At 41.6% G+C, this 21,826-nt stretch overlaps 3 protein-coding genes across 4 annotated transcripts; 1 reads left to right on the plus strand and 2 right to left on the minus strand.

Moving 5' to 3' along the window:
- Positions 1 to 1,095: 1,095 nt before the first annotated feature.
- smarcc1b (SWI/SNF related, matrix associated, actin dependent regulator of chromatin, subfamily c, member 1b) lies at positions 1,096 to 9,833 on the minus strand. Its single transcript, XM_055058805.1, has 28 exons — positions 9,601 to 9,833; positions 9,138 to 9,257; positions 8,332 to 8,417; positions 8,156 to 8,237; positions 7,972 to 8,064; positions 7,776 to 7,845; positions 7,616 to 7,685; positions 7,392 to 7,467; positions 6,866 to 6,991; positions 6,547 to 6,626; positions 6,347 to 6,453; positions 6,191 to 6,250; positions 6,061 to 6,089; positions 5,806 to 5,921; positions 5,639 to 5,710; positions 5,441 to 5,554; positions 5,217 to 5,370; positions 5,023 to 5,133; positions 4,722 to 4,781; positions 4,315 to 4,573; positions 4,170 to 4,241; positions 4,047 to 4,087; positions 3,859 to 3,967; positions 3,643 to 3,773; positions 3,245 to 3,379; positions 2,839 to 2,971; positions 1,492 to 1,575; positions 1,096 to 1,406 (listed from the first exon to the last, which is right to left on the minus strand). The coding sequence occupies exons 1-28, from the start codon at positions 9,754 to 9,756 to the stop codon at positions 1,339 to 1,341; spliced, it is 2,814 nt and encodes a 937-aa protein (XP_054914780.1). The 5' UTR covers positions 9,757 to 9,833; the 3' UTR covers positions 1,096 to 1,338.
- Positions 9,632 to 15,242, plus strand: aste1b (asteroid homolog 1b). Of its 2 annotated transcripts, none has more exons than XM_055058808.1 (7): positions 9,632 to 9,738; positions 10,377 to 10,627; positions 11,250 to 11,516; positions 11,643 to 12,601; positions 13,337 to 13,568; positions 13,638 to 13,830; positions 13,924 to 15,242. In XM_055058808.1, exons 2-7 carry the CDS (start codon positions 10,390 to 10,392, stop codon positions 14,234 to 14,236), a joined length of 2,202 nt encoding a protein of 733 aa, XP_054914783.1. In that variant the 5' UTR covers positions 9,632 to 9,738; positions 10,377 to 10,389; the 3' UTR covers positions 14,237 to 15,242. The 2 variants fall into 2 exon arrangements, with proteins under 2 accessions (XP_054914783.1, XP_054914781.1); XM_055058806.1 differs by lacking the exon at positions 9,632 to 9,738 and adding an exon at positions 10,024 to 10,141.
- Positions 15,243 to 15,633: 391 nt separating this feature from the next.
- Positions 15,634 to 21,366, minus strand: klhl7 (kelch-like family member 7). Its single transcript, XM_055058809.1, has 12 exons — positions 20,936 to 21,366; positions 20,748 to 20,850; positions 20,279 to 20,372; positions 19,669 to 19,793; positions 19,409 to 19,584; positions 19,154 to 19,328; positions 18,832 to 18,974; positions 18,436 to 18,676; positions 18,081 to 18,282; positions 16,646 to 16,743; positions 16,371 to 16,554; positions 15,634 to 16,193 (listed from the first exon to the last, which is right to left on the minus strand). Exons 1-12 carry the CDS (start codon positions 21,062 to 21,064, stop codon positions 16,031 to 16,033), a joined length of 1,833 nt encoding a protein of 610 aa, XP_054914784.1. The 5' UTR covers positions 21,065 to 21,366; the 3' UTR covers positions 15,634 to 16,030.
- Between the last annotated feature and the right edge of the window lie 460 nt (positions 21,367 to 21,826).

The following is a 21,826-nucleotide window of genomic DNA, read 5'->3' on the forward strand; positions in this document are numbered from 1 at the left end:
AGAAATATTGGTATGTGTAACTCATCTTTGTTCTATTTCAAAGTATTGCCAATGTTAAAATTAACCAACTTAATGTTTGCTGTTTCACCTGTTTAACCTAAACATATAACTGTTAAAAAAAAAAAAAAAAGTTGTCACTCAAGTTCACCTTTATCACAGAAGAATAGCTCTCTGACATTGTAGCACTTATGATTACATCTTTGCTTTTATGAGTCAAGGAGGGGCCCTTGGCATTGCCTCTAATAAATGTTACGTCTGTTTTATTTGCCATTGACCAAGACCAGGAATGCGCATGTAAAAAGACTTACTGAAGACCAGATTATTTTAATCACATCTGACCAAAGTACCGGACAAAATATTAACTAGCTAAAAATTTTTTTTAAAAAGCCACAGATTTTTACACTGCCACTGGAAGCACACCATACTAAAATAAATACTTACATTACCTTAGTGAAATAGTGCTTCTTGCTGAGGGATAATTGAAAGTCCTGCTCATTTCTTGTTAACATTTGTAAGGAAACTATATTTGTCAGAATTAGAGTTCAGTGTGGGATGTGAAAACCTCCCAGGTCCTTGAGAGCTTGCCGACATACAGAGGGTGTAATTAGGCTTTTTGACCGAAGCGTGTCGAACCTTCCAGGCCCAGATCTGAGGAACCCGGTCTCAGACGGCTCTCTTCCAGCCAATGATGCCTCCAGTTACCAGGTTCAGAGTGATGGTGAGCAGCTAATGATTGCGAACACCTGTACAGGACGATGATTGGCTCACACACACAAGGCCATCATGTCACTACTGTGTAGCAGATAACCTCATCCAGAACATGTTTGTCCATGTAGATTTTGTACCCTACAAACTGCAACCAGAACTTTTCGTGGTTCTCATCTGTCCATTCCTCCATTAAAAAAAGTCTAATTTATAGAGACACTTCCCCTGTCCACAAATTCCCCTCTGCCTGAGCTGTGGGTCTGTGCAGAAACTTTCCTATTTTTTAATGATGGGTTGCAGCGCCACACGTGTCATAACCTGAGTTTCTGGAGTTGCTAAAGTTTAGGCTGTCATGATGGATTGCTGAACAGAGATTTTCACACACAGAGATTCATGAAAAAGAAGCAACTTTAATGAGTCGAGCTTCTCAACTCTTGATGCCAGAGAACAATTATTTCACAAATATAAGACAAACTCAACTGATGACCAAACACACATCAGCTGAGTTTATGTGCTCACAAAGTTTTCAGTCTAGAAACAATGGACTACCAACAATTGACTTGAACACTTAATCTAGTCCTCCTTCTTTATTAAAGCAGACTTCTTTTATGTGTGTCTTTTCTGCTGGTCAGTTCAGCTGTGACTGGATGACGGAGGAGTGGGCTGAGCAGACGCGATCCCTTCCGGCTGTGACGACGGGTCTGAGACAGATCAGACGGTTTCAGTCAGTACTCTGAAAGCTTTAAGTAAATGTAAAGAACAGCGGCAACGTCGGAAAATACTCACACATCCCATTTGGAGCTCCGGGGTGTCGAGGGGCCATTGTCTGACCGTTTCCTCCAGGTACCATCCTGTTGGCCACAGACTGGCCTGAAGAATGTAAGACCAAAGTATCAATGCTGAACACTTAGGACCAATGTTCCCTCTAAGCTGCGCGCCTGCGCAATCGCGCACTGCTCACATATTCTCAGCGCACAAGAAAATCTATGTAGCGCATAAAATAAAGTCCAACGTAAAGTGGACATTGAGCTCAGACATCAGTTTTGACTATGGACCAATAAAAGTTTTTTTCCGTACTACTTTGCGATCGAACTCAGTGAGTGACAGGAATCCAGCCAATGATACGATACGGTTCACTTTCGCTTCGCAGCCAATCAGCGCACGCTGATTGGCTGTGTGTACGTGGGTTACGTGTCTTGGTCATATGCGCCGTGCAGGTGAGAATAGTGCGGTAGAGTTAAAACGTGAAAGCCATCACCTTATCATGTCTACGTGGCACATCCACTCACCAAGCCAAAGTAAAAAAAAAAAGAAATGCACTTCTTCTAAGATCAAATGGAATCAAATCAAATGAAAGGAATGGTCTGCAATTGATATTGAAATGTTGAGTTCAGACTTTTGACTATGGATAAGCAGACATTTGTACACTGGCAAAGAAGTATGAGGCCATTCTCCTCCACCCACAGATTATGGAGGCCATTAATAGTCAATATGCTGAATTCAAGTACATAAAGCAAGAAGCAGACTGACCATCAACCTGGGCTAAGTGTACAACCACTGGAGAAGTGAAGAAGTGAGAAGAAGTGAGAAGGGCAGACGTGAAAAAAACTGTAATTAAATATTTTACAAGAATTTATACTGCATCACAAGCTACAGAAAACATTGCATTGTGCAAAATGTGAATGTTTTAATATGAACAAACATTTATGTCTGAAAGGTGTAATGTCTCATTTCTCACCCTGGCTGAAGCAGGACTCTTACTTATAGCATGCATCTCATGAACAATGTTTTCTTTTCTTTTTTTTATTTTTAATTGAGCAAATCACTTAAATTAAAAGCAAACGAATGAAAATTGCTGATGTAATTTGATTTTTTCAATAAGCCATGCAACTTTCTATGATCCCAGATTTATGATACTTGTGCGTGGCCACGCCGTGTACACTGATGATGCTCACAGTGGTCCTCAGTGTGCCCAGGAAGCTTGTGTGTACGCCCAGACACATGAAAAATTAGAGGGAACATTGCTTAGGACCAAAAAGCAAAATCATAGTAAAGAGAAGTTGGGACGTTAGCGTGAGGATAAGTGTTAAAAAGCGTCATCTTTCAACTGACAGTTGTGTGTTTGGTTCAGACCTGAATGTTGCATTGTGTAACCCGGCTGGCCCTGCTGCTCCCTCTGCTGGCGAACCTTCATCTCTGCCTGTTGCAGCTGCTCAGTATGGAAAGTCTGCCTCTCCGTCAGCAGCTGTTGGCGCTGCTGCTCCAGCTGCAGTGCAAACACAGACGTATAAAAGTTTAATTGCTGAGTGCTTCACTTGAATGAAAATTCCTCAAAGTTTGAGATTAATTTATGGCAGATATCTCCACAATCAGGCTGATAATATAGAATCATTATCAAGATATTAAAACAAATCAAATTCAAGAGCCTTTTATACACTAAAAAAGTCCCAGGTGCAAACTTTATCTCAATTTACAGAAGTTAAATGTGCAAGAGGCTTTGGGTTTCAAATTTGGGCAACAGTGAAGCATATATACTCACAGCCTCCTTCTCTCTGTCCATGATGGTTTCCAGCTCTTCAAAATGTCTCAGTTTGATCTCCAGCTTCTTCATCTGCGTCTCCACCAGTAGAGCCACCAGAGACTTGATCTTCCTCTCTTCTACTGCTGCTAAGTGCTACAAGAAACAAAATCAAGAGGGAAAAACACAACCTTTAAGAGACAAACAACAATTTATAGTAGACGTCAACAAAGAATAGAGAGAACAAAGAGAAGAACTCGTTAAGTGGCTGAGGCAGATTTCAGTTTGTGGTTCCTCTATTTATTTTTTCAGATTCATACAAGGCGAGTCTATGCAGTCTCAACGACTGTAGTTCACAGTAGAGACTAGAACTACTGTTTCCTCATTAAATATTCATGTGAGGGGAGGGTGAGTGTCACCTTGGCCTTTGAGGCAGCAGATGACAGAGCTGCTGCCGCCGCCGTGGGAACGCTTCCCTCCACCAGGTCCAGCTCCATCCCTCTCCTCCCATCGTCCCCTTCTCCCCTGCTCTCACCATCCTCCCCCCTGACTACAACACACAGAAGTTGCAGTTAATCTTACACAGATACTCAAGAGTATTTAGAAAAGTTCTCACTATAAACACACAAACATACCATCGCCCTCCTCCGTCAGAATACTTTCACTATGTTCTCTTTTAACTTGATCTCCGTCCACTTTTGGCACACCAGGCTCCATCTTGACTCCGTCCAGCCTCACAGGAACCTGCAACACGTGCAAATTGAAACAAGAAGAAACACTCGACATCATCGCTTAACGCTCTCACTAATTTCTCTCTTTCTACCTGATGGGAGCTGGAGTCAAGTCGCTCCATTTCCGTCGCATCTATTCAGCAAAGAAATTGATCAATGGCACACGCAGGATTCAGACACACATTCTGGAGTAATTTATGTGTTTGTTGTTTCACCTGTTTGTTCTGGCTGGTTGGATGGATCAGAGGTTTTATACAGCGAGTCTTCCTGTGCTCTGGAGAACTCCTCTGAAAATAAAAAATCAAGTCAAAACACCTTACGCGAAGCTCAACACCTCACGTCGACTCAATCGATTCTCACCCAGCGCTGCCTTTGCTGCGGCTGACGCCACACGTGGGTCTACCACAGACGCCAGGAAGGCCACGGTGCTCATGACGGGGTTTTCCGATTGGCTAAAAGGCACAGGCTGATACGCCAGCGGCCCCAGAGAGGCCGACGAGTCCTCCAGGTAAGGGTCCTCGATGGGCAAGCGTAGAAAGTGCAGGATGCATTCATCCTGTGTTCTGGAGCCCACGTGCTCCGATACTTTGTTCCAGTCATCCCTGTACACCTCTAAGGCCTGACAGGTGACAGGGTTGAAAGATAAAACATATTTATGTGTCACACATGTACTGAACAGGAAAAAAAAGGTGAAAAAGCAGATTTAAACCATTTATAAAGTCTGGCTCCACAATGGAGTTTAAAGAAATACAACTTTTCAGTCTCACCTCCAACAGTAACAATGTCTCCTGCTCTGTCCATTCTCGTCCTGCATTTGCTCCTTTAGTCTATAAAAAAGACATAGCAAAAACTTTCAGACTTAAATTTATAGTGGTTTATGACATATAATTAGTTATTTTTCTACTGAGTATTGACTGAAGAGACTGACGGAAAATTTCAGATTTGATTTCTAAAAAAAAGTCAAAATACATATTTTTTTATTTTCCTTGAATTTCACAATCAAGCACCAACTTCTGTTGGTCTGCATTATAAGCTCTTTTTTTCAGCAATTTGTGTCCTGAAGTGGACCTTTGGGTGTTTCCTGGCGTAGATGTCGGTGCGCAGACCAAAGTTCTGGTAGTCCGAAGGTTTCTCTCTGCTCTTCTCTGGGAAATTCAACATGTGCTGTGAGGCGGACACCTGCAAGAACCACATTCATTACAATGAAATCCCCAAAAGAAAATCTGGAGACGCGAGTCCTGCGCAAGAGCAACAGAGCCGACCTGAAGCGGTTTGTGCTGCAGGGGGGCGAGCCCTGATGGCGTGTCGGCCAGGACGTTGAAATGAGGGGTTGGAGGAGGTCCCATAGGGAGGGGTCGGCTCTCTGCATCCACTTGGTAGTTGATCAAACCCCACTGTTCTAAAAAGGCATGAACCCTGGACACAAATAACATCTTTTTGAAGCACAGACACCACCGCAGGACTTTGCGCTCATACAAATCCCTACCTTATAAGGGCGCAGACGTCTCCAGTGAGGTTGCGCCTGCAGGACGTTGAGCTGAGGTAGTCCTGGGGGTTGAGTCGGTACGTGTCGATCATGAAGTTACGATACGCCAGGAAGCTAAAATGCACAAGGGACAATCAAACCTAAAATGAACGTCGCCATCATTTTAGCATCGTACAAAGACGGGTGAGAGGCACTCACATTTCAGGAGTTTTCGATTTGTTCTTTCCATTGAAGAATTCAGGAAGAGCACGTTTCTCTATCGAGTGAATGCTGGAGAAGATTTACATGGATATTTTAAGAAACCATTAATTTATCATGATGACGTAATTAGAAGCTAAACAGTTAAAGGTCGGTGTATTGTTTACCTGTTATAATTGAACCATGACGTGTAGCTTGGGATTATGATATGATGAGTTTGTTCAGTGATATTGTCCTCTCCCTCTGATAAGCGAGGGATCTCACTTCTTCCCTCATCTTCTTCCTAGACACATTATTTCACATAAATATATTAGTTTTATTTTTCAAGAATATTCCAACCTCTTATCTGTCATAAAAGTTTTGTGTCTCACACACACAAGATACTGTTAACACTGTAAAGAAGAAAAAAAGTAAATATTTACCCTTCCGGGAAAGTCATCTTCCTGATCATCTGAAATAAAATCAAGAATGAACAATAAATGTGTGCACATAATAGGAAGTCAATGTTTCAGTTTTTTTCAGGAACATTTACTGTAGCATGTGCAACCTTACCAAGGTCAGCCATGATGCCTCCCTTCACTGGCGTATTCTCACTATCTTTCTTTAGGTTTACTGCACAAGTTGAGAATAAATTGAAGATAAAATTAGATGAAATACCTAAAATCACAATTTTTGATATTTGTACTAGATATGTTTTAGGAGTTTTACCATTCTTGGGTAGAGTGACTACTTCCATATTTGGCACAGGCGTTGGGTCCTCCATGTCTTTGGTCAGGTCTTCTTCTGGCTCCTCTTCTTGTTGGCCACGCCTTCTCCTGTGTCAGCACACACATATTAAATATAACAACTTAGTTTGTGGTTGCAAACCAAAAACATATGCGTGTTTGAAAGATGCAGTTTACAATTACCCTTTCTTTCCTTTTTTTCTGCCATCAGTGGAAGGGGAGGGTGAGCGTCTTCTCTTTTTTGCTGGAGTGGACTTGGTGTCCTGTGGGAAAAAAACAGTGTAGACGCAGAAAACTTAAATCAGGAGTGCAACTTAAATTGACAAAAGCATGAACAATTTCATAGGATGAAAAGAACTGGAATCAATATAAAACACTGAGAACATTAAAAAAAATTGCCATAATTGACTTATAACACTTGTAATTGTGTTTTTTATGTTGTCTTCACAACGTTTTGGATCTAACTAAACACAACATTAAATGCGAACAAATTCACACGAACCTGATCTTCTTGTAGGTGAATTCGCTGTCGAAGGATGAGCGGCAGATTCCTCTCATTTACACAATAGTCCTCCTCATTCATCCACTCATTAAACACTTCTGTGTCCAGAACCCAACCAGCATGGACCTGGAGCACACACGCATCATTTTAAAAATTCTTATGAACGGAGGAATGCATAAAATAAAAGGTAGATCACAAGTTATTAGCTTGTTATTTAAGATAAATCCCATTTTCCAATGTCATCTCTGCCACCATCTCTGACATGTTACTTTTAAATATCCTCTCTATTGCCTAGAATTTGAGCTGTTAGCATGTTAGCAGCTAGACATCAGGCAGAGGTCTCTATAGATTTGTTGCCTGCTACAACCTTAGCTTCTTCAGCTGTGCGGTTAATATTTCACTTTTTCCACTTTAACGTTTTAATGTGCAGGTTGACATTCTGCAGAGCTCAAAACTAATCTTTAAACACATATAGTGACAAAGCTTTGTCAACATTTTTCATTTCTGTGTATAGTGTCCAACTAACCCTCCATGGCCTCTCTATGTGCGGCACGTCTTCGACGTCTCCTTCCACATCACTTGAGGACAGCCAGCTGTCATAACTGTTAAATAGAGTTACATTCCTTAGGAGTCAAGTGAATATGCCAGTGGGTCCACAAAACCTGCTGTGTAACCTTTTTGTTTGCGCACATTTTACAAATAATGCCTCATGAAGTCATTTATGCTTAGAGGTGTATTCTCTTCCATTACCTGTCAGGGTGCATGCCCCAGTGGACCAAGACGTGTTTATCCTTTCGCATAACCGGACGCATCCACTCATCTGAGAATAAATGTGAGCGGAAAATTGAGTAAAAAATGTTTAGAAAATGGTCATATGTTACAAAGCACAGATATATGAAGATTTACTGACCTTCCTCTGTAGAAGCAAGTGAGCCGTATACGTGATGAGTGGCCATTATACTGTCCTCAGTAATAGCGCCCTATGGAGAGCAAAGTCACTCATATCAGAGCTAAACAGTACTGATATATCCTCACAAGAAATTTAATCTCTGTTCAACATGTAAGAAAATATTTTCTCCTTTACTTTACAATTTAGATCGCTTTACCTTGTGTTTGATGATGATGCCAGTGAGCCTGCTGGACAAATCCAGGTCAACAGTAGGGTCAATAAATACCACAGGGATGGAGACACAGTTGTTCTGATGACACAAAAAGGTTCACAAACATTTAATATAAAATCATTTGTATAAATGTCTGAGTTTTTTTTTTACACATCTGCAGATTTGATACCTGGATTAAAGCTTTTTCAATCACACCAAACATCTCGACGTTTCTCTCAGTTCTTGACGGATTCTGCAGGTCAAACCTTCTCCTATGTGAAGATAAGCAAGGAATAACATAAAACATCTCTGTCTGGGAAAGAGATGGATATCAAGGAGCAAAAGTGCCGGACGCTTGTTACCCACCAGCCCTGTTCAACCTTGAATTTGTAAGCAGTGCCTAGGATGTGGCATAGTCCACCGCCTGGTTGCAAGTCCAGGAAGCAATGTGCCTGAAGAATGGATCAAATTAGCTACACAGTTTCAGCAAATGTTCATCATTTACTCTGATGATGAAAACTTTAAGTTTTATGTTGAAAAATATCAACAGAAGTTAACAGAAGTTTCCATTAGAAATGAACATTTCTAATGGGAATGGCAAAGATTTCCTTCTGACCATCGAAGAAACAAGCGCTGATCAGTTTGTCATTCGGTACCTGTTGAAACTTTGGATACAAAATGGAGCTATCTGCAACATGACATTTAGTACTGACTGTGTGCCAATTAGTACCAGCTTTGACAACCAACAATTTGAAGAAATTTCCCATATTCTGTAAACAGACTAATGTGGTGGCAATGTAGCTATGTGGTTCTAACATAGAACAGCTAACATCACTAAGTTATTTTAGTTTGATCAGGCTGTTTATTAATCCTGCTTTATAACAGTTGGATATTTTGGTTGAACCAGAACTGAAATAAATGAAAATAGGAATAATTAAAAAAAGACATCAGAAAATAATTTTCATTACTGTACAAAGGATAAATCAGCGTCCTTGAACATCTCATCTTTTTGCCTGTAGGTGCTTATTACTTCTACAGCAATTTGTTGATATTTACATAGCAACTAACAATACCAGCATACATTTTTAGGGAGCAAGAAAGGCAGCAAAAGTACCACTGGTGTGGGAGGTTTGTTAGACAGCAGTCAGAAGAAACAGTTCTGGGATACTCACTGGAAGCTTTGTGAGAGCAGGGTTGGGAGCTTGTCTCCCAAAGGCGTCCTCCTGGAACTGGAGAAGCTGCAAGGTGACTGCAGCCAGGACCTGACAGGATGGAGCATCCACCAGCACATACTAACAAACAAAAACACACATTCTTAGAGAAGAAGAAAGCATTGTTCCATGTCTGGTTCTGTTAAATAGAATAAAAAAGTTAATTTCTTACACTTTACAAGCATTATTCCCAATTTATCTGAAGAAATTAAACAACGAACATAATCCTACACTTAGTAACATATCTGGTCGGTATTTCTTTCTATTTTCTTGCTAAACGTCAAAGCGATGCAGCTCTGTAATTTTTAAAAGAAAAACCGAGCATCCCCACGTGAAGTTATTCAGCAGAAAAGATTTGTTTACAGTGTGTCTACAGGGTTACTGCTAGCAGGGGGCGGCTAGCGGTTCCACCTAGCTTAGCTACCTTTTTGTAGTGCTTCCCGATCCACTGTCGCACCACCTCCAGCTGGGTTAAAGTGTCCGGACTCTCCCAGAACCGAGCAGAGGGACTACTGTCTTTTTTACGATGTGCCAACGCTTGGCTCGTCCCCGGAAAGCCGAGGTTTGTTCCTCCGGACATTGTGGCCACTGCAGTACGGTACAAATTTTCAAACACGAAAAAACGAAACTGGCTAGCGCGGTTGCTAGCAGTTTGCGTTCTCGTGTTCTATCGCGAGATTGCAGCTCTCCCGTAGTGAAATAATGGACAAGTTTTTGTGAAGGATTTGCCTTTCATAGACGTTCTGTTTTTCCAAGTTTTTTTTTTAAATGTATATATTAGTGTGTTATTTTTCTTTCAAAATTTGCTTGGAGAATAAAGAATGAAAATCTCAACTGATTTATAACAGACTACGTACACCTTTATTTTGAAATGTAGCCAACAAGGAAGTAAGTTCGCATTTCAAGAAAACAAGTGACACATGTACTGCTCCTAACGTTCTACCTGCAGTGTGTATGACAACTTAGTAAGTATAAATTACTTGCTTGGTGTATATGCATTATGTCGCTGTAGTTAATATTATTGGGTCATAATTCGCGAGAACAACCAGAAAGGTAACGAGAGAGATAGAGAATAAAACGTAGTATTCAAATTTTCTGCCAAGCGTACTAACTAGTTGTTATTGTCCTGCATTGATCTTTGCCCATGCATCGTTGTTCTTACTGTCGTCTACATGGTTTGCTTTAATCTTCGTCTTGCAGGCACTGGGATGTCATGGGTGTTCAGGGGTTGACGACATATGTGGAGTCCAACAGAAACTTCCTCCACGATGTGAAGTTCAGGGATAGTCGGCTGGTTATTGACGGCTGCAGTCTATATTACCGCCTGTATTTCAACTACGGGTTTGATCAGCAGCATGGGGGGGACTACGATGCGTTCGCCTGCTTTCTCAACCAATTCCTGTCTGCGTTGGAAACTTGTAACATCGAGCCCTATGTGGTGCTGGATGGGGGTAAGGACACAGTTGCGTTCAGTTCTTTCAGCTCTGTTAACTTTGTACTATCCAAAACGCAGCTTATTTGATCACCCTTTCAATGTAATGTAGTGGCATATGCCTACAAAATTACCTGTCTCTTTTTCTGGTAACTGGTGAAAAAGACTATTATCTCATTGGAAGTGTATGAGCTCAAATAATCAACCCTCCAGAGTGCAGGATGATAAATAATAGGTGGCTCACTATGTTGGCACCAATGTGATATGTTTGGTTTTCTGTAATTCTTCATTTTTCCTCTTAGAAGAGAAGTCCTGTCTTCTGGTGAAATTTATAATAAGCTATTATTGTTCAGTCATATTCTAATTATCTAGCCATGGACTTTATTTGATGGTCTTGTAATGAATGCTCTTTATCAGAGCATTACACTGTCTGATATTAGTTTGAATTTACCAATCGGTGAGACTTTCGTTTCTTGAAGGACACTACTAAAATTATTTCTGCTTGGGATTGTGTGAAAACACACACTGCACCTGGCAACTACTGTCTCTCCAAACCCTAGACTCGATAGGTATGACTGAACGATAAAAAGGACTTTGAGTCAACAGACTATATTAAGGCAACTTTTTTTGTTCATATTAAGGGATGGACCCAAGTGACAAGAAGTTCGCTACTCTGCGTCAGCGTCTGCAGTCCAAAATAAAGGAGGCAGACAGCATCTCTCATGGTCGCAATGGCTCTGTTCTCCCAATCCTCGTAAGCAAAGTCTTCATTCAGGTCCTAAATCAAAGAGGAATCCCGCTGGTGCAGTGTCCAGCAGAGGCAGACTGGGAGATTGCCTGCTTGGCGCACCAGTGGAACTGTCCAGTGCTGACAAATGACAGCGACTTTTACATATTTGACCTTCCAGGTGTGTGACTGAAGAGAAAGTGTTCCTACATTGTTGATGATTCAAATAACCCTTTCTAGTAACTTGCACTTTGTTGTTTACCCTGAGACGCATGTCCCCTTGTTTTCTCTCTTTTTTTTATGTCAGCTGGTTATCTGCCACTTCATTTTTTCCAGTGGACCAATCTTAATGGAAAAGCTTCTCAGCGCTACATCCCATCCCGGTGTTACACCACTAACTCTCTTTGCCGCTGGTTTGGGGGCATGAATCGCGAGTTGCTGCCTTTATGTGCAGTCCTGACTGGTAATGACTACGGTGCTCCAAAAGAGGCTGAGACTCTCCTTGCTCTCATAGACATGAGCGCATTAGGAAGAGGTGGTGGCCGAGGCAGGGGGAGGGCACCTGCTTCTCGTATCGAGGACATCCTTATTTGGCTGTCATTGTTTCCGAATGTGACGGAGGCACTGAAGGAGGTTAGCAGGTTAATGGATGGAGTGGCTGGGGTAGGCAGGAGAGGACAGGGAGGTGGGCTCAGCTCCCAGCTGTTGGCTGCTATGCAAGAGTACAACATCAAGGCTCAAAGCTCTCTTGCTCCATGGTTCTCAGAATGTACATTAGCTCCGAGGGGGAAGACATCTGGTCAGGCACAGCTGCCAGAGTGCTTGTCTCTGGCTGCAGCACGGGGACAGCTGTCTAATTTGGCTCTTGATGCTTTTGTCATGCAGAGGGTCCTTCTCATCCCGCAGGTGGAGAATAGCAAACTAGCCAGCAGCCACTGTATTTCCACACCAATACGTCAGGCTGTGTATGGGATTTTACTGCAAAAAGCTGAAAACACTGCAAGCCTAGTTAGTGCCGCAAAACTGGCAAAGGCAGGACAAGCCCAAATGCAGGGAACGGGAAGTAAAAGAGGACGAGGTGGTGGAGGCAGGGGCCAGCAGGGGTCTGAACAAGTGTTCAATGCAGCGCCAGTACAAACACAATCGCATGGCTCTGGTTCTCCAATTTTTGTGGAAGAGTACGACCGTTTGGACCTAACCCTCAGCAAAAAGCAAGTGGAACCAGTCATCCTTTTGAACCATATACATCTGGATGGGCTCAGTCAGGTAAACACATTTTGTATTAATTAACAGTATTGCAGGATGTTCATTAACTAGTTGGTGCAGACTGTCAAAGTGGAAGAAAATCATACATGATGCCTCAATATTTTTTCAAAAGTGCACATTGCTTGCATGAAAAGACAAACTGTTCCATGTTTTTGCTAATGCAAAAACTCGGCCGTCTTTATATTCAGATCTGAAACTTGGAGCATCTTAGACAAAACAGCTGGTTAACTTCAGTCCCTTTAGTAGGAAGGTCAAAGAGAAACATTAAATAAGGCAGGGCAAGACTATTTAAAAAGTTAATAATTAACATTCTAAGGTCAGTCCATTGTTGGTGGCGTCACAAGTCCAAATGCAGGGAACAAAAGTGAATAGAAGTATGTGATTGTATAGTAAAAAAAGTTTGAGGGTGCTTTTGCAAACCTTTTTGGATTTTGAAGAGTTTAAACTCTTTAAAATATTGATTTCAATTGTAAAAAAAATAATTAGAAAGTAAGTAAAATAAAAAACAGGCATTGTTTTAATCCTCTATGCATACAGATTTGAGTACAGGTCTGTTCCAGTTTGAATGATTGGACTTTGTTGAAAATGTTTGCTCTGATTGGTTCATTAGCAGCCTGAAAAATCTTTTTTTTGACTGGTGAAATAAGAAAAATTGCCATTGATATGACCTTGGGTTCGTCTGTTGAACTGCTTCTTGTTTGACGAGGGTTGTTTTTCAATACATGTCATATCCAGGCTCCTGCTGCAGTGCGCCTCGGTGTCCTGTTTGAAGTCTTAGGTGTGACACAGTCGGCCCTGGCTCCAGTTCCTCTCCATCTGCAGCTTGCTGTTGCAGTGACTGGATTCTGGTTGCGTGAGGCCACACCAGCACCTTCACAGGCCCTGCTGCAGGCTTTAGTGATGGGCATGGTTTACGGAGAGTTGACATTGAACAGTCAGCCCGGAGCTCCCCGCAAAATACCCGTTGGTTAGTTGATTTGAAAATAGGCATTTTGTCAAGTCAGAGATCCACCTCTTAACGGGCGAACCGTTCTAGCTCCACAGCTAAACTGGGCCGCCGAGCGAGGTTTTCTGTCAGCACTAGATCGTCAGCGGGTGAGACCTGGTGAAAGACGAGGAGTGGACGTCGGGGCGGCCCACTGCCTCAGCCAATGGCAGTCCTGCCTCTGGAGTGCCCTGTGCCTGAATCAGCTGCTGCTGGTGCCGCTGCCCGAGCCAAATGTGTCATTGTAAGAGGGTTAAAGCTTTCTTCTACACATTCAACCACCTGTTGACATATGAGCTAGATTTCCTGGAATAAAAAGAAAATCCTTCTTGCTTAGGTTGTTCAGTGGTACCTTGGTACACGGCGTCTTCAGATACCTGAAAGGAGGCCGGCCTGTGGAGTCGTTACTGCCTGGTGGATCGTTATCTGGACAGCTCTGTTTCTCCCTGCTGGATGCTGTGAAGGACTGCAGCCTCAAGGCAAACCTCTCCAGCTTCGGATCAGGCAAGACGAGGAGAGGTAGAGGCAGAGGGAGGAGACGAAGAGGCGGGAGAGGAGGAAGAGGACAATCTCAGGGCGGAGGGAGGGTTTCAGAGGAGATAAACAACAGGTTTGCTCTCCTTATGAGTGATGAAGACGAGGATCACTGACAGAGAGGCAGTGACAAATGCACAGATCTGGAACACGATCATTAAAGGTTATTCTTTGGAGGAGAATGATATTTTTAACCTTTACCGTTATGCTTTGCACTATTTTAACCTCTTCACATGATATGCAGGTGCTTGTGTTATATGTTTGAAACAGTCATCTAAAATGTGCATAAACTTCTCCGATCAGCTGTTTCAAACCATGTGCATCATTTTACATGCATTTTTAAAATAAATACACTAATTATATTTACTCAATCATGTTTGCTTAAGGACTAAACACTGAATGTAAAAGAATAGTGTTTTTATTACAAAGGTAGTAAAAGTGATGCCAATAGGTATGAACTAGAAATGGGCCAATAAGACTTTGTGTGGTAGATGAGGATTTTGAGTTTTATTTGAAGTCTTTGCTGCTGATTTGGATTATTTATTCAAAGAAGATAAAAATGTGCTCCATGTTCTTTCAGCAGACACAGTTGTTCTGAATCCAAAAAAAGAAAATACTAACATTCTCAATGTTTCCATCAAAACCACAGATTTTTACTCGACTAGATTGAAGCATGTCCGATGCATTTAGGAACTAAACATTTTGGGAGTTATGGGAATTGTCAAACACGAGTGGATAACAGGAAAATTTTAATTGTGCATCTCTTGTATTGAAAAAATATTCTACTGCTGAACTTAAAAACATGTTTTTTTTTCTACTGATTTATGAACTTAAATGGGTTTTTTTTTGTGCAGTGCTGTAAAAAGTGACAAACTACCAAACAGTTTTGGCAATGATGGGAGTCCTGAATTGTTTTGTGTTTTTTACACAATGTTATTGGTCAAAATTTAGAAAAAAAAAAATAAAAAAGACTCATGATAAAAAAGTCAATTTTTTGTGTTCCAAGTCTTGAAAATATCAACAAGCAAGAAATGTTAAGTGGCAGCTAAACGGAACAATTCCAGATAAATTTTCTGTTTTAAACCCATTGACTTGTATGAAACGCTCATATCTGAAACAGGATTTTACATTTTTCACAAATTTTACAACATGGTCCGATTATGATTTTACTCCGTTTCTGGTGCTCCTACTTTGGGAGAGTCGTTTATAATGAAATATGGCAAATAAAAATAAGTACCATATTACTGACCTGTTGTAGGCAGAGCAGATTATAGTGAATTACTTTAAAATCATCAGTGGTCGCAGTGGGTATGATTTGACGCATGAATGGTATGAAAGCTGCAAAAGTTAAAAAAAAAAAGGCAAAGGGGCAAGATGACCACCACCATTATGACTTCTGTGATTTATAAATACACGGTAATTTTTTACATATTTTTTATAACATTATTTTTTCAACATTAATTCATGTGGTGCTGTCTACAATTATGTATTAAAAATGTACATGAGAGCAGTACAGAATTTACATTCCTATTTTTATTCCCACTGTTTTACTTGTAACTACAGCTGAAAATAAAATGTTTACACATTTTTTTCAAAGGCCTGTGTGTGGCATTATTTATAAAGTATTAAGGTGGCACTAAAGCTTTTGCTTGGAGTAAAAGAAAAATGTAACATGTCTCATAAAAAACTGCAGTTTTGGAGTGAATATAAGTTAAAATTAAATTATGTAGTAAAAACATGTCTGTAAAAGAACATTCTTGCAATAGTGTGAGCCATCGAAGCATGACTGGATCTTTCTGGGGGAAAAAAAACAACAAAAAAAGAAAAACCCGACTGTTGTGAGTTAAATCGGTTTCTTTCAAAACTGTAAACATACATTCGAAAATTAAAACACATTAGATAATATTATTTTACAACGAGGGGGATGAGGTGGGGGCTGAGGAAGAGGACGCGACATGCGGCTGAGAGTCTATGAGATCCGTATCTTCATCTTCGTTCACGCCACACGTGTCGACCACACAGATCAGGCAGCTGGTGACGGGGAACGCTCGCACTTTGCTGCACGTCACCCACCTGACAGCAGAAAAACATGAGTACAATTTGAATCAGTTAAGGATCTGGAAAATGCAAGATAGAAACGTGTATTTGTGGCTGCTTCAAAAAAAAGATAATCGAGTCGTGCTTTCACGCTTAAGTCTCGAGCAAAAAAACAAAAGTAAGAATTTCTGGAAAGCAAGCTAAAGTACCAACCTGTCGGTTTCAGTGTGGTACTCCAGGACGTGCCCGAGCCGTCCCACCCCCTGGAAGCCTGCCAGCACATATATTGCATCACCAACAGCTGCACACTTCACCGTCACGCCCCTCCATGGCATTGGTGAGGCAGCTCGCCACTCGTTGCCGGCAATGTCATAATATTCCACTGAATCCAGTCCACCTTCAAGAACACAAAAAAATATCCTCGTATGACAGCTGCCCTGATGTACAGTTTACCAATCTGTACTGGTCCCTGTGGTGGTCGCAGTTACCCAAAGGCCCCTGTCCTCCCACAGCATAGATCCTGTTGTTGACAACCGCCAGTCCATGGTTCTTCCTGGCCTCCCTCATCCCACAAAGCTCTCGCCATCTGAAATGTGCGATTAGGGTTTAGGAGAAAATGGTTACCAGCTGGACAGCAGCTGCTTGTTTTATTCTAGGGGCTACTGGTTTGAGAAAGCCTTTCTGAAATTTACTGGATACATTTTTAAAAACCCTCAAGTCTACTCTGCATCAAGCTAAATTATAGTTTTTCTTGGACTTCTGGTAGGATGTACTATTTAAATGTGATTCAAAGGTCATTTTCAAAAACTTGAAACTTCTTTTCTCTTCCAGGGCTGTAAGAACAAAATGGTTGTCATTCTGTTCTTAGAGCTTTTTCTCAACACAATTTCTGGGGAGACATTGTTGTGGTGCAATGTTTGACAACTATTAATTACAGATGCTGCAGTAAAAGTGACTTTTAAGGACTTCGCAGGAGTTTTTGTGACATAACAGCTGAACTTTGTTCTTGCCACTTCTAGTAAAAGCATAATTTTCCGCGTTCAGAGTACGCATTGCCTTTGAACCTAATTGAGGTCTAATTTGCTGCTATATCAAACTCTACTGACTAACTGCTCTTTCTGCTGCCAAGATATATAGATATGAGGAAGTAGGAATTGTAACTGATTAGTAAACTAATGGAATTTGACCTACTAATTATTTGCACTACTGTATGAATTAAATAAAGTAAATATCTAAAATTTACACGAATTAAGGGGAATATTTGCACAAATATATGTCAAAATGTCATTCTGTTGTGTCTGTGGGCAAACTATCACATCCGATTGAACTAATCCATGTTAGACAGATAAACATGAAGGTGTAAACCATCCTGTTAACTTCAGAATAACCATAAAATTATTATTCTGAATAAGGAGAAAGCAGTTCACGGACCTGCACTAAAAACTTCTGTTTTTATAGGGAAGTTGAGTTAATCAAACACATTTGGATACTTAGTTTTTCCACTGACTACGAAGACAGTCATAGAAATTTCTCTGAAAGAAATTTAGCAATCGTCTGGGAAATTTAGCAAACCCAAAGTGGGTTTATTATAGCCTTACACAATCTCTGGATTGAACTTGGATGACAGGAGAATTGTTTGTGTCAAAGATACGAAGGTTAAGCAGACCCAGGGAAGAGCTGAGAGAGGAACGGGAAGAAGCTGACTGCAACTGAAAATGAAGAAATAGTTTGTCTCTGAGGGTTGTCCTGAAGAGAATGGATGGTTTAAGCATTGTGCACTCTGAAGGAAGGCTTGATTACACTTGCCATGTTGTGGGGCGATACTCTCCTTTTACCAAAAATGAATTAAATCCCACTAAACTCTCAACTGTCACTGATTAATTTAATATTTTCACCACACTCCCTATCCTTTCTTGTACTCACTGCTGTGTGCTGGGGTCGTACACCTCACAGTTGTTGAGGATCCTCCCAGAAACGTTATTGCCCACCGTTCCTCCACAAACATAAATGAGTCCGTTGGCTTCAACGGAGCCGTGGCTGCAGCGGGCCAACAGCATGCTGGTCTTCACCTGCCACGACTCTGTCCTTGTGTCGTAACATTCAAAAAGGTCCAAAACTGAGCTCCCTGCAGACGCACACGCAAACAATGCTGAAATCCAATGACCGTAAGCCTCACACATACAACAACTTAATTTTACTTTCTGCATCCCCATTAGGAGAAATAAAAATAACTCAGTCTAACGCCTGAAAGGTTTTTATTCTGCGTCTTAATGCTTACCCACTTCTGATCCACCCGATGTGTAGATCTTGCCCTGAGAAGCGCAAGCGGCCAGGCTGTCGCGAGGAGTGGGTGGACCTAGCTTGGAATACCAGCTATCTTTCAGAACATTGTAGCAGTCCATTCGCTTGATGGGGAACAGCTGCGAGCCCCCCAGGATGTACACCACGTTGTCCCAGAAGACGGCGGTGGCATCGCGGCGTTTCTCAAAGGGGCAGCGGATGTCTGTCCAGGTGGAGTCCTGCATGGAAAACGTCAACATTTCGCCAACACAATTTGAAGAGACATGATTTGATAGAGATACTCAAATGATTTGAAGGATATACCCGGCAAATGCTTTTGCACCAACATCATAACACTCGTGCTCAGATGTGTTTTCATATATATTCCTAATACCTTGGGATTGAAGTAGCGGCAGGACTGAGGCTGCGAGCCTCCAAACAAGGCGATCCGATAGTCGTGCTTCTTGCGCCGTGGCCGGCTGCTCTCTCCCAGGTCTTCTCGGTCTTCGAGAGACAATAGATGGTAACGCATCCCACCTTGGAGAAAAGAAGTGTGATGCTGACGTCCACCAAAGTTATTATTCTGAATAAAATGCTTATATTAATGTAAATCTTCATTAAAAGACCTCTTAGGAGATTTCATAATCTACAACTCATGATTTCTTTTAACAATATTACTAATATGCACAGCAAACCCCAGTTCTCTTCCTACTCACTGATGACCATCTTGAGGCATTGTGGGTTGTCCTGGATGAGCGGCTCTGCCTGCACGGTCTTTGACAGGAAGGTTTTGGAGACCAGAGGGAAGCGAACACACCCCAGCACCTCCACCATGTACTGCTTTCTGTTGCACACGTCATATTTCAGCCAACGCACTGCCGCGTCATAAATCTAAACACAAACGTACAGAAAAAACCATATCAGATAAACAAAGTTACCATGTTCAATCTATAAATTGAATTTGTGCGTACCTGAGCCTCAGCACGAACAGTCAGCTTGTCCTGGTGGAGCAAATATGTGAGCTGTGTAACATCCAGCTGCAAGAACTCATCCAGTTTATAGACTTCTGTAAAGTGGAGCTGGAAAAAGTCCTCTGCTGCGGCCTTCAGCTCAGGACAGTCCATACAGTCTGCTAAGGCTGAGATACCTGCGGAAGGACAGAAAGAGAAACTAGTAAATACAACTGATCTCTGTAATTTGTTGGAACTGGGTTTGTATATCAAGCGTGTACCCAGGCAGTTTGTGGCGTCGATCTGTCCTTTAAGAAACTCCACACACATCTTCTTCACTGGCTCAATCTGGTACTGGTTGGCTGCATCCAGCAACGACTGAACGTTGCTGCTGTTCACAGAGATTCTGACACACAAAGACGTGTCACTTGGCATGAGGGGAAACAAAAACACACGCAGAAATGTCGCAGAACATAAACCTCATTTAGACATTTGGACTTTCTTTAATAAAATGTTATGTTATGTTATGAATATAACCGCTGTTCCCTAAAGAAGAGGAACGAGGTGCAACACATAGCTCCAGCAAGGGAGGTGAGTGAGTGCCCCCCGTTTGTTAATATAGGTCCTTCAAGCAATGTTATGCCATTTCTTTTGAGATATCAAATCCCTTTTAGAACCATCAGTGATGATAAGTTGTTTATATCCAGATGGGGCCTGCCATCCATTATCAAACATCATTGTCCAACAGTTGTGATTAAAGGTGTCTTCAGTCAGGCCATGTGGGGGCGTTATATCCCTATGAGTGTCGTACTGAGTGGATCGACTGTAAGGGAACCACCAACTACATATTTATGACAAAGCATGACAAGACATTTTATGGCAGAACCTTACCTTGCTGTGTAAATGAATTCAATCAACAGCTCAATGATCTCAGGCTCAGCACTCCTCAGTTCCACCTCATGAGACATTGATTCCATCATTCTGGCTGGACATGAGAAAATAAGTTATGCAAAAGAAAACCAATCCGAACATTGTGGGTTTTCTTTTAATAAATCAGATGTACTAAGCATAGACTTTCATTGGAGGGTTTAAAACAAAGCTTTTAAGAAGTGCGTTTAAGAAAAACAGAAACATGGACATGTTTGCTTATTGTGCATATTGACACAGGAATCAGGCTAATCATCTGACAATCTATTTGTGTGAACTTGCAGACAAATCTTGATTGTAGCTTTAAACATAATTTGCAATGATGTGTTGCAGAATCTGAGATTTGTTTATTTTTTTGACACTCTTTGTAAACCATCCATGTCAAGATGAACTTTTTTGTTGTTGTTGTTGCATGTGTCCGTGTGATGTTTACTGGTGAACATGAGGCTGAAGAAGTGGCTGGCAGCAGCGAGGACCACTCTGTGGGCAGGAAAGTGTTTCCCCTGAACCACCAGGGTCACGTCACAGAGTGTACCCTTGGAGGTAAACACCAAACACAGTTGGGTGGTGACATATTTAAACAGACACATGCAGAGCCAAGTGTAAAACAAATCTTTGCACCTGCTTTCTCAGAATGTTCATGCTTGCCATGATGCCGGACAGCTGCCTGTACTCTTCTTTGGAGGCACACTTCCTCTCGCTTTTCTTCTTGGAGCTTGCTGCCTTCTCCGGAGACGCAACGCCCGTCATGTCAGGTCGGTATTGGACTGAGGAGTTCTCGTCAAGCAATAGGAGGCTCACTGCCGGCGGCGTGTGGCTTTTTTGTTGTCGCTCAGCAACCAGTGGGTTCGTGCTAACAAAGACGACAACTTGTTCTCAATTTTTACATTTAAAAACGAATGTTAGATGTCACTTTTCTTAATGGGGTGACTGGGACAGGAACCAGACACTTATGGGAGACTGAACATTAATTCCGTAAGATAGTGCTCAGCTTAGCTTTGCGTCTCCCCTCGTTTGACGTCTTCTTCTCCATCCTCGAGGCTGCGCAGACGCTCCGGAGAAGGCGCTATGCTGCCCCCTTCTGTTGAGTTTCATAAGAACAAGAATAGATCTGCGTGATCATTGAAATAGAATTACACACATACGTTTACTTTTTTAAGTTGAAGATTACTGCCTTGAGAGAAACTTACGTGGACTTACATAATTCTCCTAAGTTGTTGACGTAAAAAAAATAGTGCAACTTTTAGAGGAAGCTTTGGAAAACATTTCGTCACAAAGTGATCAAATAAACGCGAGTCCTCATCCAACCTGATTTTCACAGACGCGTTTCTTTTTAAAAAAACAAACAAAAAAACCAACTTTAGTTATTGGTAAGTTTAGTTATTGATAGTTTCCGTATTAGACAAAGCAGTTGTTCAAAGAAATCTTTACATTTTCTTTCCCTTTTGGGGCCTAATTGTTTGCATGATGGTTAATTTTGTCTGTTGTGGCTGTGTCTGTGTGTTATTATTA

The sequence above is a fragment of the Poeciliopsis prolifica genome, unplaced genomic scaffold (assembly GCF_027474105.1).
Source record: "Poeciliopsis prolifica strain line A6 unplaced genomic scaffold, Auburn_PproV2 SCAFFOLD052, whole genome shotgun sequence".
Taxonomy (NCBI): domain Eukaryota; kingdom Metazoa; phylum Chordata; class Actinopteri; order Cyprinodontiformes; family Poeciliidae; genus Poeciliopsis; species Poeciliopsis prolifica.

Excerpts from the sequence above, each read along its gene's own strand:
- smarcc1b (XM_055058805.1), bottom strand. The coding sequence starts at position 9,756 with ATGTCCGGAGGAACAAACCTCGGCTTTCCGGGGACGAGCCAAGCGTTG. Across the intron at positions 8,418-9,137 it reads CTGCTCTCACAAAGCTTCCA|GCACATTGCTTCCTGGACTT; the intron begins GTGAGTATCCCA and ends TCCATTCTTCAG. Across the intron at positions 6,251-6,346 it reads AGTCACTCTACCCAAGAATG|TAAACCTAAAGAAAGATAGT; the intron begins GTAAAACTCCTA and ends CAACTTGTGCAG.
- aste1b (XM_055058808.1), top strand. The coding sequence starts at position 10,390 with ATGGGTGTTCAGGGGTTGACGACATATGTGGAGTCCAACAGAAACTTC. Across the intron at positions 13,569-13,637 it reads TCCCCGCAAAATACCCGTTG|CTCCACAGCTAAACTGGGCC; the intron begins GTTAGTTGATTT and ends GAACCGTTCTAG. Across the intron at positions 13,831-13,923 it reads CCCGAGCCAAATGTGTCATT|GTTGTTCAGTGGTACCTTGG; the intron begins GTAAGAGGGTTA and ends CTTCTTGCTTAG.
- klhl7 (XM_055058809.1), bottom strand. The coding sequence starts at position 21,064 with ATGACGGGCGTTGCGTCTCCGGAGAAGGCAGCAAGCTCCAAGAAGAAA. Across the intron at positions 18,677-18,831 it reads GCCGCTACTTCAATCCCAAG|GACTCCACCTGGACAGACAT; the intron begins GTATTAGGAATA and ends TTTTCCATGCAG. Across the intron at positions 16,744-18,080 it reads TACGACCCCAGCACACAGCA|ATGGCGAGAGCTTTGTGGGA; the intron begins GTGAGTACAAGA and ends CGCACATTTCAG.